The sequence below is a fragment of the Argentina anserina genome, chromosome 4 (genome assembly GCF_933775445.1).
Source record: "Argentina anserina chromosome 4, drPotAnse1.1, whole genome shotgun sequence".
Classification (NCBI taxonomy): Eukaryota; Viridiplantae; Streptophyta; class Magnoliopsida; order Rosales; family Rosaceae; genus Argentina; species Argentina anserina.
This window is the reverse complement of record NC_065875.1, coordinates 22,577,978-22,590,245: the sequence shown is the minus strand read 5'-3', so window position 1 is coordinate 22,590,245 and position 12,268 is coordinate 22,577,978. Positions and strand designations below refer to the sequence as shown.

Here is a 12,268-nt window from a genome sequence, read left to right as displayed (position 1 = left end):
TCAGTATTGATCGTACACCAATTAACCGAAATGACAGTGACATAAACCTACAATTAAATGATTTGATGGAAAAAAAGGCTGAAGTCATTTCGATTACTGGAGTTGAAATTCTTGACTTGAGTTTAAAAGGGTTAGATTTAGTACTTTAGGGGATCATTGACTCATTGCAAAACGTATTGTAAAATCCATATTCTTCCTTTTTGATGAACGTCAAGTATTTCAATCCATAATCCAGTTATGCATAATTGCACATACACAAATAATGTTTACTTCAACAAAAAGTTCTATTCATTCCTGAATTTCAGTGACACCAAGAAGCATATCAACAACATGCAACCTTTTATTTCAGAATATAGTACCTGCTCCAGACTCCCACCAGAGTATTAAGACTTTACAGACTAGTAAGTGTGAGACACACTGCTGATTAATCATACTATATACCATACACAACACGAAATATTCAGATTGGTTTCCTCACAACAAGAACAGTACATCCCGCATTATGAACACAGTAATTGCTGACGCTTCCCAGGAAAGCCCTGTTTAGATCCCACATGTAAGGTGCAACTAGATAATAACATATCTTCTAACCAAAAAAGGTAATAACATATCTTGTAGAAAACAGAGCGGCAGATCACAAATATGAATAATACCTTTGAACAATGCCTCGGCCATGACTGCCTAATACTAGTAAATCGATGTTTAATTTTTCTACTGCTTCACATATTGCCTTCTTAGGATCACCAATCTCTGTTACTGTCCTTGCAGTGATCTGTACCAAGAAACAAACTAGAGTTTTATTCGTCTCAAAGAGGTAAAGAGTAAAAAGAGAGGCGAAATCAACAGAATTGTGACCGACCCCATAGTTGGCGCAGATTGTTTTAGCTTTGTGCAGCAAATTCAATGCCACCTTCTTGTAGTTTTCTTGTATAGCTGCTATCAACTCAGGAGCTGTATTTTCCATAAATACAAACAAGAAGAAAAGAAACAATAAGAAGCCTGCACTCTTAATTTCAAGCTTTGTGTTATTCTGAGAGTGAGATACATATTGAACATTAACTGAAACAAAATTCATCGATGGCTGTGTAACCAAAATCAATTGTAACTGGTTGTGCAGTGAAGACGAGTAGCTCAGAATTGTGAATGGCGCTGCCAAGATTTTTGAGGGTCCATTCGAGTGCGTACTGGCTAAGCTCGCTCTCATTAAATGCCACCATCACCTTCTGCTTCATCTTCTCCTCTCCCTGTTGCTCCATTAACTTCCTCCTATCTACCTCTCCACTTAGCTTAGCTTCTAAAGTTCTAACGAGTTTTAGCACATTAAAGTTGTGATGAAGAATGATTTGTCCTCTGTCCCTCGTAACACGTAAGTTCCCCAATCGACCATCAAACTCCTAGAGGTGAACACGTATCATAATAATCCAGAAAATTAGAGACCAGGTGTCAGGATGACAGGCCAATAATTTCTGACGTCTAAACGGAAATTCATGAACTTTAATGGGACATTATTACTATAGGGATAACAGAATTTTCGTTTCACGTACATAGACATAACAACAATCTTATTTATTAAATTCCTCCAAAGAAATCACATTTATTCTTCCTTTTTCCTGGTACCAGCGGGATAGAAAATACAATTACATGACTGGAGATTTAGTAACGAAGACTTCCCCTCACACTAATTGTTGAGAATATACATCCTATATTGGGAATTAATATGTGGGTTTATAAGAGTTTGCGTCACTTCATCCATTGCCAATTAGTTTTGGATGTGAACCTCAAATCACTTTATCATGGTATCAGAGCCAGGTTACCCACATCTACGTGTGAAGCCCAAATGGTCACACAGACTCCACGTCACCCAAAATGTTGTCCACGTACGGGGGCGTGTTGAGAATATACATCCTAAATTAGAAATTGAGACCTAGTCTATAAGTTTATAAGGGTTTAAGTCACTTCATTTATGAAGGTACACATATTGGCCTCCATAATGTTGATGAAGATCCAAAGAAGTAGATGCCAAGTCGTTGGAATAAAAGGAAGAATCAGATATGCTAAGAGAGATATTGATGGAGTTTCCTAGTTGATCTACATACCATAGAGGTAGTTTGAGATATATTTGGAATGGTGTGTTCAAATATATTTCCAGCAAAATAGGGAATAAATTTGAATAGAGATTGATAAAGAAAAGGGGTTTCGATTAATGGATATATTCCATATTTATGTGGGTAGTTCATTTTCTAGATAATCTAGATATAGAAGGTTGGGAATTCCTTTTTTATCTTCTATCTTTAATAGGTATGTCTAGATATATTTGGAAGGGTGTTTTCAAATATATTTTCAGATTTATTAAGAGATAAATTGTGATTATTACATAAAAGGATATAGATGTAGTGTTGTATCCTTTTATTCATTTGGTTTTGTAAGGATGATTCATTTCTAGGTGAATGAGCAATAGGAAGGTTGTAATATGTGAGTGGAATCATTCATTTCTAAGTGAATGAAAGATAAGAAGGTTGTAATAAGTGAGTGTGATTTCCTTTCTAGGACAAAGAAGATGAAGGCTCGGCATATATATATATATATATATGTGTGTGTGTGTGTGTGTGTGTGTGTTGCAAAGTGGACGTCGAACATGCATGCAGAAAAGACAAGAAATATTCATTGAGGAGAGAAAAACTTAGTGCAAGGAGATCTTAATGACTCCATTGAATAAGACTTCAGTGGCAACATCGACAAGCTTAGTGAAGTCGACATACGTGTGATTACACCGATCTTAGTGAGGTTGTATCGACACTTCAAGCAACGATCTTAGTGAGGTTGTTTTATACTTGATTGTGACTATTAAGTAAGAAGTATTTTTCTTTTGAGAATAATATTATCATAGATTAAGGTGTAATCTTGTAATATGAAGTATTCAATAAAAAAGTGAAATTCTTCTACATATTCCGCTGTTATTACTCATTCTTGTTCTGTTTTGTATTTTCAATCTATTATCAATTAGTTTTGGATTTTTCAATCTATTATCCATTGGTTTTGGATGTGAACCCCATATAACTTTATCACCAATTTCCTTCTACACGACACTATTAAACTCCTTATGGCGACGAAAATGGAGAAATTTACATGTCATCTCCGATGGAGCACGGACAGGGCGATAGTCTCTATCAAGGCACACTGCTGTGGCCTTTGCTTCCAATGTTTGGAAACCATGCCATGATCAGATGGTTACAGCGTTTGCTTCTGATTGTAATTATATTAAAGTTAGAGAGTGATAATGCCATAATGGATTAATGACAAACCTCTAGATTTGGCAGCTTGAAAACGAAGTGATCAAAGTAGACGCGAGCTGCTGAGGAGTTGGTCATCCTGATTTTTATGACAAACTTGTCTCCACTCTGTTCACACGAGTAAAAAAGAAAAATGGGTTGTTACAATCACAGTGTCCTCACATTTTACAATCTGTGGTAGCAGAAATGTACTGTATGCAAAATTGACAGAAAAAAGACTCGATAGTTTCAAACCAAATACTTACTTTTAGAGGTGCAATGATTTCAGAGATAATTCTGACAGCGCAAATGCTTCACCGGCTCTGGCAAGTACATCAGCACTCATGCCAACCCTTCTAAGAAGTTCATGAAAGACGTGATCATGTTCAAAATGTGGTAGCATGAATGTTAATACACAGCCACATAAAGCCGTTCAAAATATTGAAATGCTAAATATATAGTTCTGAATTGAACAAAGGTGGAGGTCTCACCGTGCTGACAATAATTTGCATAGACAGCATTGTTCACGACGCCATACTGATCAAGCTCATAGTCGCGGACTTTAAGCTCAACATCATAAAAATCACTCATTCTGCAAGGCTCAGAAAGAGAAGCTTTATATATTACTGTACATACTTAACCCTATTCCCTTAAGGGGAAAATCAACAAAACCATGTCATCACATAGAAGGTAAAGCGAATGCTAGATCAACAAGTTTCTAGTTCTGGTTCTAATATTTTACTCACCAAAGTGCGGGAAATAGAAGGGATGTGAAGAAAACTCAATTTACTATTGAAGGAGCGATTATAATTGAACCATCATCAGACATTTACCATTACTGCATCACATATACATCTATGGATTTTTCATTGATTCATTGAAGATTGTAAATAGTACCCTATGCCACCTCCGAAATCGCAGTTAAAGGAGCAGCATATCCTGACGATGGGGAGTAACCGGAGACGCATTCGTGTGGTTGGAAAACTATCGATGAAGATGGACTGAATTAGGAATGACACGCGAGGACGGAAAGGTAACATGTCTGTAGTCGGCAATGGAAAAATGCTTGCAACCTCAACATCACTGCTGCTGACTGCTATGAGAATAGCTAGAGCAGCACAGAGAGTGAGTACTGTGGAGATATTTGAGACGCACTGGCGGGAGTCTTTTATCAAGAAAAGGACAGCAGGTATTATGAACCGCCAACGCTACCCAACCTATATGAACTAGAATTCCAAATGCAACATTAATGCCTAGTCTTTTGAAACGCTGGGGGCATTGGCTACAGCTTACAATTGAAAACCTTTAGTCCAATTATCCCAGATCTAAAATAGGTTGCCTAATACTAAGATCGTGTACCTTATTAGATAATGACTGGACAGCCTAGTCATTATGACTCGATATTAAGATTTGCTATTGCTTCACATATGACCTTATACCTTCAAAATTCTCTGTTACTGTCCTGTAAAAAACAACTGAGATATTTAGCTTTGTCCAGCAAAACGAATCCCACTTTCTCTTGAAGAATGGCAGCATTGAAGCTTACAAATTGTGCTCCTATATTCAACTTTGTAAAGACTGGTGAGTTTTGAGTGCAAGATATGAACTTGCAACGGAAACAAAACTCAACAAAAATACTGTTCCTGTAACCCAAATCAATGCAGGGAAGGCAAGGAGCTCCGATTTGGCAAGGCAGTCTATTGCAAAAATTTCCAAAGGTCCACTCTCCCACATGGATGAGAGCGTGTAGAGAGTTCGCTCTCATCCATGACAAAATCACCTTCTTCTCCCTATTTTCCTGCAACTTCTATCTATCTCTCTTCATTTTTCGTCAAAATACATCTATTTTTACATTTATCACATCTCAGATACAATAGATGGTTATTTGTCTTCCGTTCAGCACTTCAGCCTAACACACAATTTCCTGATTACCATCAAACAACAAGTGTGCACTGGATAATAATAGTCCCAGAAATTGACTATAAAAAATCAAGAAAATGTGAAATCCTTTGGTGTCTCTTTCATCTAGTTCATGATATCATGAATTTTTATCTTTCTTGGAAATTACAACAATGATTATCACTCTCACATACATAAGAATTACTTGTATATTTAACATTAGGGCCCTTAACATTAACTATATATTCTTCCTCCAATTTTTCCGATGCTAATGGAATTTAAGATACCTGTATCAGTGTATCCTCTCCGTTCTCCATTGCAGGATGATCAGTTAGACTCCTCATGGCGGAGAAATTGATCAAATTTAGATCTCACCTCTGGTGGAATACGGACAGGTCGATAGTTTTTATCAAGCCATACTGCTGTGGCCTTTGCTTCCAAAATAGGCTGCTCAGAAAACAACTCCCAGGATACCCAGCTTCGGGGTCAAGACAAGTACATGTTTGAAAAAAGGTACTTTAGGAGTGATAAATGACAAACCTCTAGATTTGGCAGCTTGAAAATGAAGTGATCAAAATACATGCGCGCAGCTGAGGAGTTGGCCACCCTCACCTTTACGACAAACTTGTCTCCACTCTATACATGTAAAAGAACAAGATTGAGTTTTCATAACCTAAGTGCACAATACACACTTGCTCAAAAAAGTAAAACAAGGGGAAATCAAGGTGAGCATTTATATTCTGTCATAGTATACGTTTGCTGATTTTTCAGTATTAAAGGAAAATTACATAAAGCGAAGTAAAATATCAAGTCATACTTTTAGAGGGGCAATGAATTTGAGAGACAATTCTGACAATGCTAATGCATCACCAGTACGGGCAACTGCATCAGCACTCAGACCAACCTTTTCCAGAAGTTCATGACGACCTGATCAAAATGTTGAAGCATGCACAAACATTCAGCCTCTTCAAATGGAGTTATAAAGGACCAGAAATTATTAAAAGATGTGATCTTTCACTGCTAAGCTCCTTTTTTAGGACAATATATAGCACCATGCTTTCATTTACCATTACAATATCATCACCCCTAATACCATTGTTCAGGCATACCTAACATGTTCCTATGTAGGTTCTGCCAACATTAGAGAATCTAAGTATGATATGGATTTCATAGTGAGTCATTATAGTAAGGAACTTAGAATCGGTCAAGAATCAAGGTGTAGGCAAGCATGTACCACAAAACTGTGTCGAATTGAAAAACCTGCACATTGCAGAAATGTATGTACATAGTTTTGATACAAATGAATGTAGCAGTCTCACCGTGCTGGCAGTAACTTGCAAAGACAGCATTGTTGACAACACCATACTGATCAAGCTCGTAATCGCGGACTTTGAGCTCCACATCATGAAACCCACTCATTCTGCAATGTTCACAAAAAATACAAAGCTTTATTTACACATTGAAATTTCTCCAGTGACATCTAGTACACTAGAAATTTAAACACTTCTGATCAGGACAATCAACAGAACCATAGCTCATGACAATAGCTGGGTTGTCATGTAGAAGCCAATTCTCATAAACACACCAAGAAAAACTATGACTTTGAGTTTGTTGAAGTCTAAAACTTAAAAAAAGAAAATAAATAAAAAGTTAAAAACAGTCTGATGATTAAAGCATAAGAAAAACTGAGGAACCTATCGAGGGCAGTGAGAAAGTAGTACCCTTTCCCACTTTGGAAATCGAATGCGAGGCAAGTTGTGCATTTCCGGACATTGGGGACTGATCGGAGACATGACCGTGTGGTCAGAAAAGAGACTGACAGGCGGGGAAGAACGAGCGACGTATGGATTGCACGTGAGGGAGGAAAGGGCACGTGAGAGGCGTCGGCAATTGAAAATGCCTGCAACCCCAACATCTCTGCTGATGCTGAGAGAGAGAGAGAGAGAGAGCATGAAGAAAGAGAGAGACGAACCGGCGATAAAACCAAGTGTTGAATTTGGATCCGAATTTGGGCCTAGACGTCGATCCACACACAGGCCCATCTTTGTTACAAGTAACGTACACACTGTTAGCCGAGTAGCCGACTACGCAATTCATTTCGATTCTTTTTCAATTTTTTTTGAGAGAGAATATCTATTATTAAAGTAAACCAAAATACAACTATAGAATGACTTTATTCCCCACTAGCATCCCATCTATAGAATGACCGTAAAACTAATAATTACAGTGGATAAGAACCATAGTATATTCAACTGTAACCTAAAACTAATTTAGAAGTTGTGATACCTCCTTCCTGTCAATCTCAAGAAGAAATAATATACTCCAACACTACTTACAAATATTACCAGCATATATGCATAGACAATCTCCTTATTACATTGACACCAAATATTAACCGTCGTTAAACTAGTAGTCCCTAGAAATGACATCATCGTCATGGCTCACCGTGACACAACCCTTGACACTAGATAACTATCCAAAAAATACAAAACAAAAGAAAAAATACATACCTGGGTCAAAGAACTAAGCCCACCCTAATTGACCCAGACCCAGGCAAAAAAAGAGCCCAAGTCAAGCCCCCTCTATTGGAGTTCCCAAAAGGAAGCCATTTGAATACCATCGGCATGCCGCCAACCTCCGAACGCAAGGCCGACTCCCTGCCTTCGACACCAATTTCTACCAGCGAGCCACTGTTTATGTTGTAGTAGAGCAACACCACCATCAACATACAACCCAACTGAGCCACCTTGAAACAATCCGGGTTCGAAAAAAACCCAAGAAGCCACCACGACCTCTGCTCCCCTATCTCAACACACCGATCACACCGGCTCCCCAGCCACAGCAATACCAAACCGGAGACTCAAGGGAATGTTATGACATCGCCGCTGAAAGCAACCCTCAACCTAAAAGCATGTCAACATCTCCCACCGTAACCAGAAACACCACCCTCTGTCAATCCACCACCATCAATTCAACACTAGGCCACCGAATGACCTACCCAAACTCCTGTCTGACGGAACTGAAATTCTTTTCTATAACCCTAGTGCGATTCTGGAAATTGCGGAGCCAAACTGTGTTGTTCTTGATTATTTGAATAATTAACTTATTAAAAATTTTCAAAGCATATTCGATGCACAATATGGATCTTCACATACCGTGTGAATAATTTAGAATAATTTAGACTATATGACATCATAAATATGTGGTAAGCCCTGAATGTAAATGACTATGATTGCATTGGGTACCATACATGCTGTATATATAAGATTTTCCAAAAACAATCTTGAAATTTAGCCCATTAGGTGCAGCAATTTGCATAAAAATAGCAATTTTCTATATATTTTTTGAAGTTGTTATATCAGCTTAAGAATGAGGCTCAGCCTTACCCTCAAACTAGTAAATTATGATAGGAAAATGTTTTAGTGCCATAATATGGCGCCAAATCCGGCGCCACAATCTCACGTGGCATGCAACGTCACCTTGCCACGTCACTAATTATAAATAATCACAAAATGTCATTTTTGAATGAAAATACAATCATATTCTTGTTAATCCAACGGTTCTAGATTATTATATAAAAAAAATTTAGTTCTTTTTTATATCATTTTTTTAAATGTAATTAAAAAATACGATATATACAAAATATGCTTGAAATATATAGATATATATGTGTATGTGTGCGCGCGGGCGAGATATAGATATATATATATATATATATATATATATGTGTGTGTGTGTGTGTGTGTGTGTGTGTGTGTGGGGGGTGCCCATATGGTAATTGTATTAATTAATTATAGCCAATAATTAATCATAAATATAAATTAATTAAATAAGAAAGTCATGAATCTTGACATATTTGTCACTAGAAAAATTATTATCGATATAATTGTATTAAATATGGTATTAATTAAGATATGTATATTCTAGGAAAAATAACATTTGTTACTTTACATATCCCCTTAAATCGATTATACTTTAACAAAAGAATATTCTATTTCAGAAAAAAAAAACAAAAAAAAAAATCTTACCAAAAGTTTTCATCTAAATATAAATGTTGTAGTTACCTTACATAGTCTGAAATTTAAAAATAAATATTATATAATTTTTTAAAAAATATATTTTGTGCATATATATATATATATATATATATATATATATATATATATATATCGTGCGTGCACACACATATTTCAAGCATATTTTCGTAAATTTCAATTTTTAAAATTATATTTTAGAAGTATTATTGTGATGAAAAAGAAGAAATGATAAAAAGAATAATTTTTTTTATAATAATTTAGAACTGTTGGATTAACAAGGATATAATTATATTTTTATTTACAATCACATTTTTATATAATTTTAATTGTTGATATGGCAATATGACGTGACATGTAGGATTGCGGTACCGAATTTGACGTTATATTATGACTCTCTGGCACTACTCTATTATGATAATTGTACGTCGGGAATGTAGAACTTCACCTCATTAATTGATTGACACCGTCGGTTTTCAAAGAAAGAAAAATACAGTACGTACAATAATCTCCAAAGAATGAATATCGAATAATAACATCAGTGTCACGTATAAACTTTAAGGTGTGCCAGGCAACACGATTTGCTTCACCATAACATGTTTGTTTCTATAGAACTTCACAAGATAAGAAATGAAATAGAGGCGACAAGATGGAGAAGAAATCGAGATCCTTCAAATCCCCACACAGTTGCAGGATACATATACGTGCTTTCATCTAAAGCTTCGTAGATCTCTTGGAGTTTAGTTTGAGATTTGGTGGGTGTACTAGATACTAATGACTTTCTCCCAAACTCGACTAGAGCGGCTGAACGGGCTAGCTCAACTTTGCCCATAACCTACTGTTGGTATGAAGATAGGAAATGTTCCCCCTCCCCAAAAAGTAGTAGAAGCAAAACTCATAATGTAAGACGCACGTACCCACAGTATGATCGCAACATTCTAATTTAGATAGTTCACGAAGGCCAGTTCTTTAATTTTTTGTGACCTATGAAGGACCTTAATTATAAGGGTATAATCAAACGAAACCCACACTGTTTTATTTCAAATTTCAAGTGAAGCTGTCTTCATGGTCTAGCTAGATACATATAAACCAGGGTCCCTCCAACCCTTATTTCCTTATTAACGATGCAACGTACCTGTTCCTAGCTAGCTTTATCAACATTTCGGTATGGATTGTCGATCATACATAAGATATGCACAAGACCAAAATCTCCTCTAATTAATTATCAGTTAATTACTCAGTTTCCTGTTCTACCTACTCGATCAGTACGTCGATCACCTAAATAGTTGAAAATAACTTAATTATATACCAATATACGACTTGGAACCTTGGCTTCATATATAACACGTACTGACGATAGTCTTCAAGCTTATCTTATACTAATTACTATGATATTTCATAATGTATAGGTACGTACTATGGAACAAGCTACAGATTCGTCTTGCACATACATATATACTAATTAGGCATGAAAGAGGACATTTTTATTGGAGTACGAATGGAGATGACACTGTAGTGCTAGCTTCATTAACGTAATGGGAACTGAAAGTTGGCTTCAAAGAGGCCATGGTGCTGTTGATTGGCTAAAAGAAAGTCCTCCTCCATACCCTTGCTCCGATCTCTCCATATTCTCTTGTACTTCATATGCATTTGTCCCCTGCAATATTAATCTCCATAAATTTCATATTATTTGTTGTTTTTGTATGCATGGTGTCCCGCTTTAATTTATTTAAATCGAAAGAAAAGCCTAAAACCATGAAAATTGATCTGGATTGATCAGGCACCTGCATTGTGTCAACTGGGTCTGCATGACCTGGTGAATTGAAATCATAATACGCGCTTGCTGCAGAAAGTTTCATAGAGAGAAACTTGGAAACACCAAATAAAATGCTCAGCTTAATTAGTACGTATATGAGAAATTAATCACGATCACTTTTGTTTGATAATAAAGCAATTAGTACCTCAATTTGATTTTGCAGCGACTGAACGTAACTGATTACCACATCCAACATAACAGCCATTCCCATTGTCTGCAAATGAATAAAACTATGAACACCCGACTAACGAACAACACGTGGTAGTCCTATTTAATACCTCAACATTCACTAATAATTACTTCTCAAGATGACATGGTCTTTACCTTATAGCACCCTGGAACAAGATTTTGCAGGCATCTCAGTCTCTCATTTATTTTTTCTCTTCTTACCTATATGCGACATCAAGTTGAACATTAGTAGTTTGAAACAACATGAGAAGAATATATTGAATTACTGCTTGGATGTAGAGCACAGAATACCCTTTCTGCCAAACTGTGGCTATCAGTAGCTTGACCTCGCTTAGCTCTCACATGAATGACCTCTTTTAGTTTGCTCATATCTTTGTCAGCAGTATTGTTTCTCTTCCTCTTTCTTCCTCCCAATGGCTGCCAATTAAGTAGTTTCAAATGAGATGCCAACAACAAAAGAAAACCAGTTAAGATACCAGAAAACCAATCTCGAAATCCATGAAAATATACCCGACCAATTAAATCAGTATATATATATATATATATATATATCCACAAATTAACCACAATTACCTTTTCCTTTTCCCCTTGTTCGCCGAAATCTGTTGCTGTTGATTGAGCGATAAGGACATGATGATGATCATATCGATCATGAGAATTAGAGAACCTGTGAATATCAGGACCATGATATGTGTTGAAGTTCATAGCTGCAGGGACTTGAGGTTGTTGCTGATCGTGATGATGAGGAGTAAAGCTGTCAGTGGAGAGAGCGATGATCCCATGATGATGATTGGCGCCGAGACTCTCCAACTCACACAGACCGTCTATCAGTTCCATGTTAATCAATTGATTGAGCTGCTCACTTGGCGATGGAGTAGTAATGTGGGATGTCTTGCAAAAAAATAATATGTATTGAGGTTTTGCATGCCCCTGGTAAACTTAAGTACATGAGCATAATGTAGGCATTCTAATTTCAGTTAAGTTGACTTCGTATATCCCAATTATTACTATTATTATGTATTAATTTTTATATCAGTTTGGAGTGGTACCATGCACCAAAC

At 36.5% G+C, this 12,268-nt stretch overlaps 4 protein-coding genes across 5 annotated transcripts; all 4 read right to left on the bottom strand.

The window, feature by feature from the left end:
- Nucleotides 1-268: 268 nt before the first annotated feature.
- On the bottom strand, nucleotides 269-1,264 carry LOC126791994 (universal stress protein A-like protein). Of its 2 annotated transcripts, none has more exons than XM_050518505.1 (4): nucleotides 1,061-1,264; nucleotides 860-951; nucleotides 654-772; nucleotides 269-539 (listed from the first exon to the last, which is right to left on the bottom strand). In XM_050518505.1, the coding sequence occupies exons 1-4, from the start codon at nucleotides 1,254-1,256 to the stop codon at nucleotides 461-463; spliced, it is 486 nt and encodes a 161-aa protein (XP_050374462.1). In that variant the 5' UTR covers nucleotides 1,257-1,264; the 3' UTR covers nucleotides 269-460. The 2 variants fall into 2 exon arrangements, with proteins under 2 accessions (XP_050374462.1, XP_050374463.1); XM_050518506.1 differs by having other exon boundaries at nucleotides 1,091-1,264.
- Nucleotides 1,265-3,076: 1,812 nt separating this feature from the next.
- Nucleotides 3,077-4,350, bottom strand: LOC126792410 (acyl-acyl carrier protein thioesterase TE3, chloroplastic-like). Its single transcript, XM_050518834.1, is given in 8 exon segments — nucleotides 3,077-3,205; nucleotides 3,303-3,398; nucleotides 3,536-3,552; nucleotides 3,555-3,641; nucleotides 3,758-3,861; nucleotides 4,167-4,256; nucleotides 4,258-4,331; nucleotides 4,333-4,350. Coding segments are annotated over 8 exon segments (615 nt in total).
- Nucleotides 4,351-4,934: 584 nt separating this feature from the next.
- Nucleotides 4,935-7,119, bottom strand: LOC126791985 (acyl-acyl carrier protein thioesterase TE3, chloroplastic-like). The gene is made up of 5 exons (XM_050518494.1): nucleotides 6,890-7,119; nucleotides 6,488-6,588; nucleotides 5,986-6,095; nucleotides 5,709-5,804; nucleotides 4,935-5,615 (listed from the first exon to the last, which is right to left on the bottom strand). Exons 1-5 carry the CDS (start codon nucleotides 7,081-7,083, stop codon nucleotides 5,496-5,498), a joined length of 621 nt encoding a protein of 206 aa, XP_050374451.1. The 5' UTR covers nucleotides 7,084-7,119; the 3' UTR covers nucleotides 4,935-5,495.
- A 3,638-nt stretch (nucleotides 7,120-10,757) lies between these two features.
- LOC126791986 (transcription factor bHLH75-like) lies at nucleotides 10,758-12,044 on the bottom strand. The gene is made up of 6 exons (XM_050518496.1): nucleotides 11,781-12,044; nucleotides 11,499-11,624; nucleotides 11,343-11,408; nucleotides 11,164-11,232; nucleotides 10,987-11,070; nucleotides 10,758-10,859 (listed from the first exon to the last, which is right to left on the bottom strand). Exons 1-6 carry the CDS (start codon nucleotides 12,042-12,044, stop codon nucleotides 10,758-10,760), a joined length of 711 nt encoding a protein of 236 aa, XP_050374453.1.
- Nucleotides 12,045-12,268: the final 224 nt, after the last annotated feature.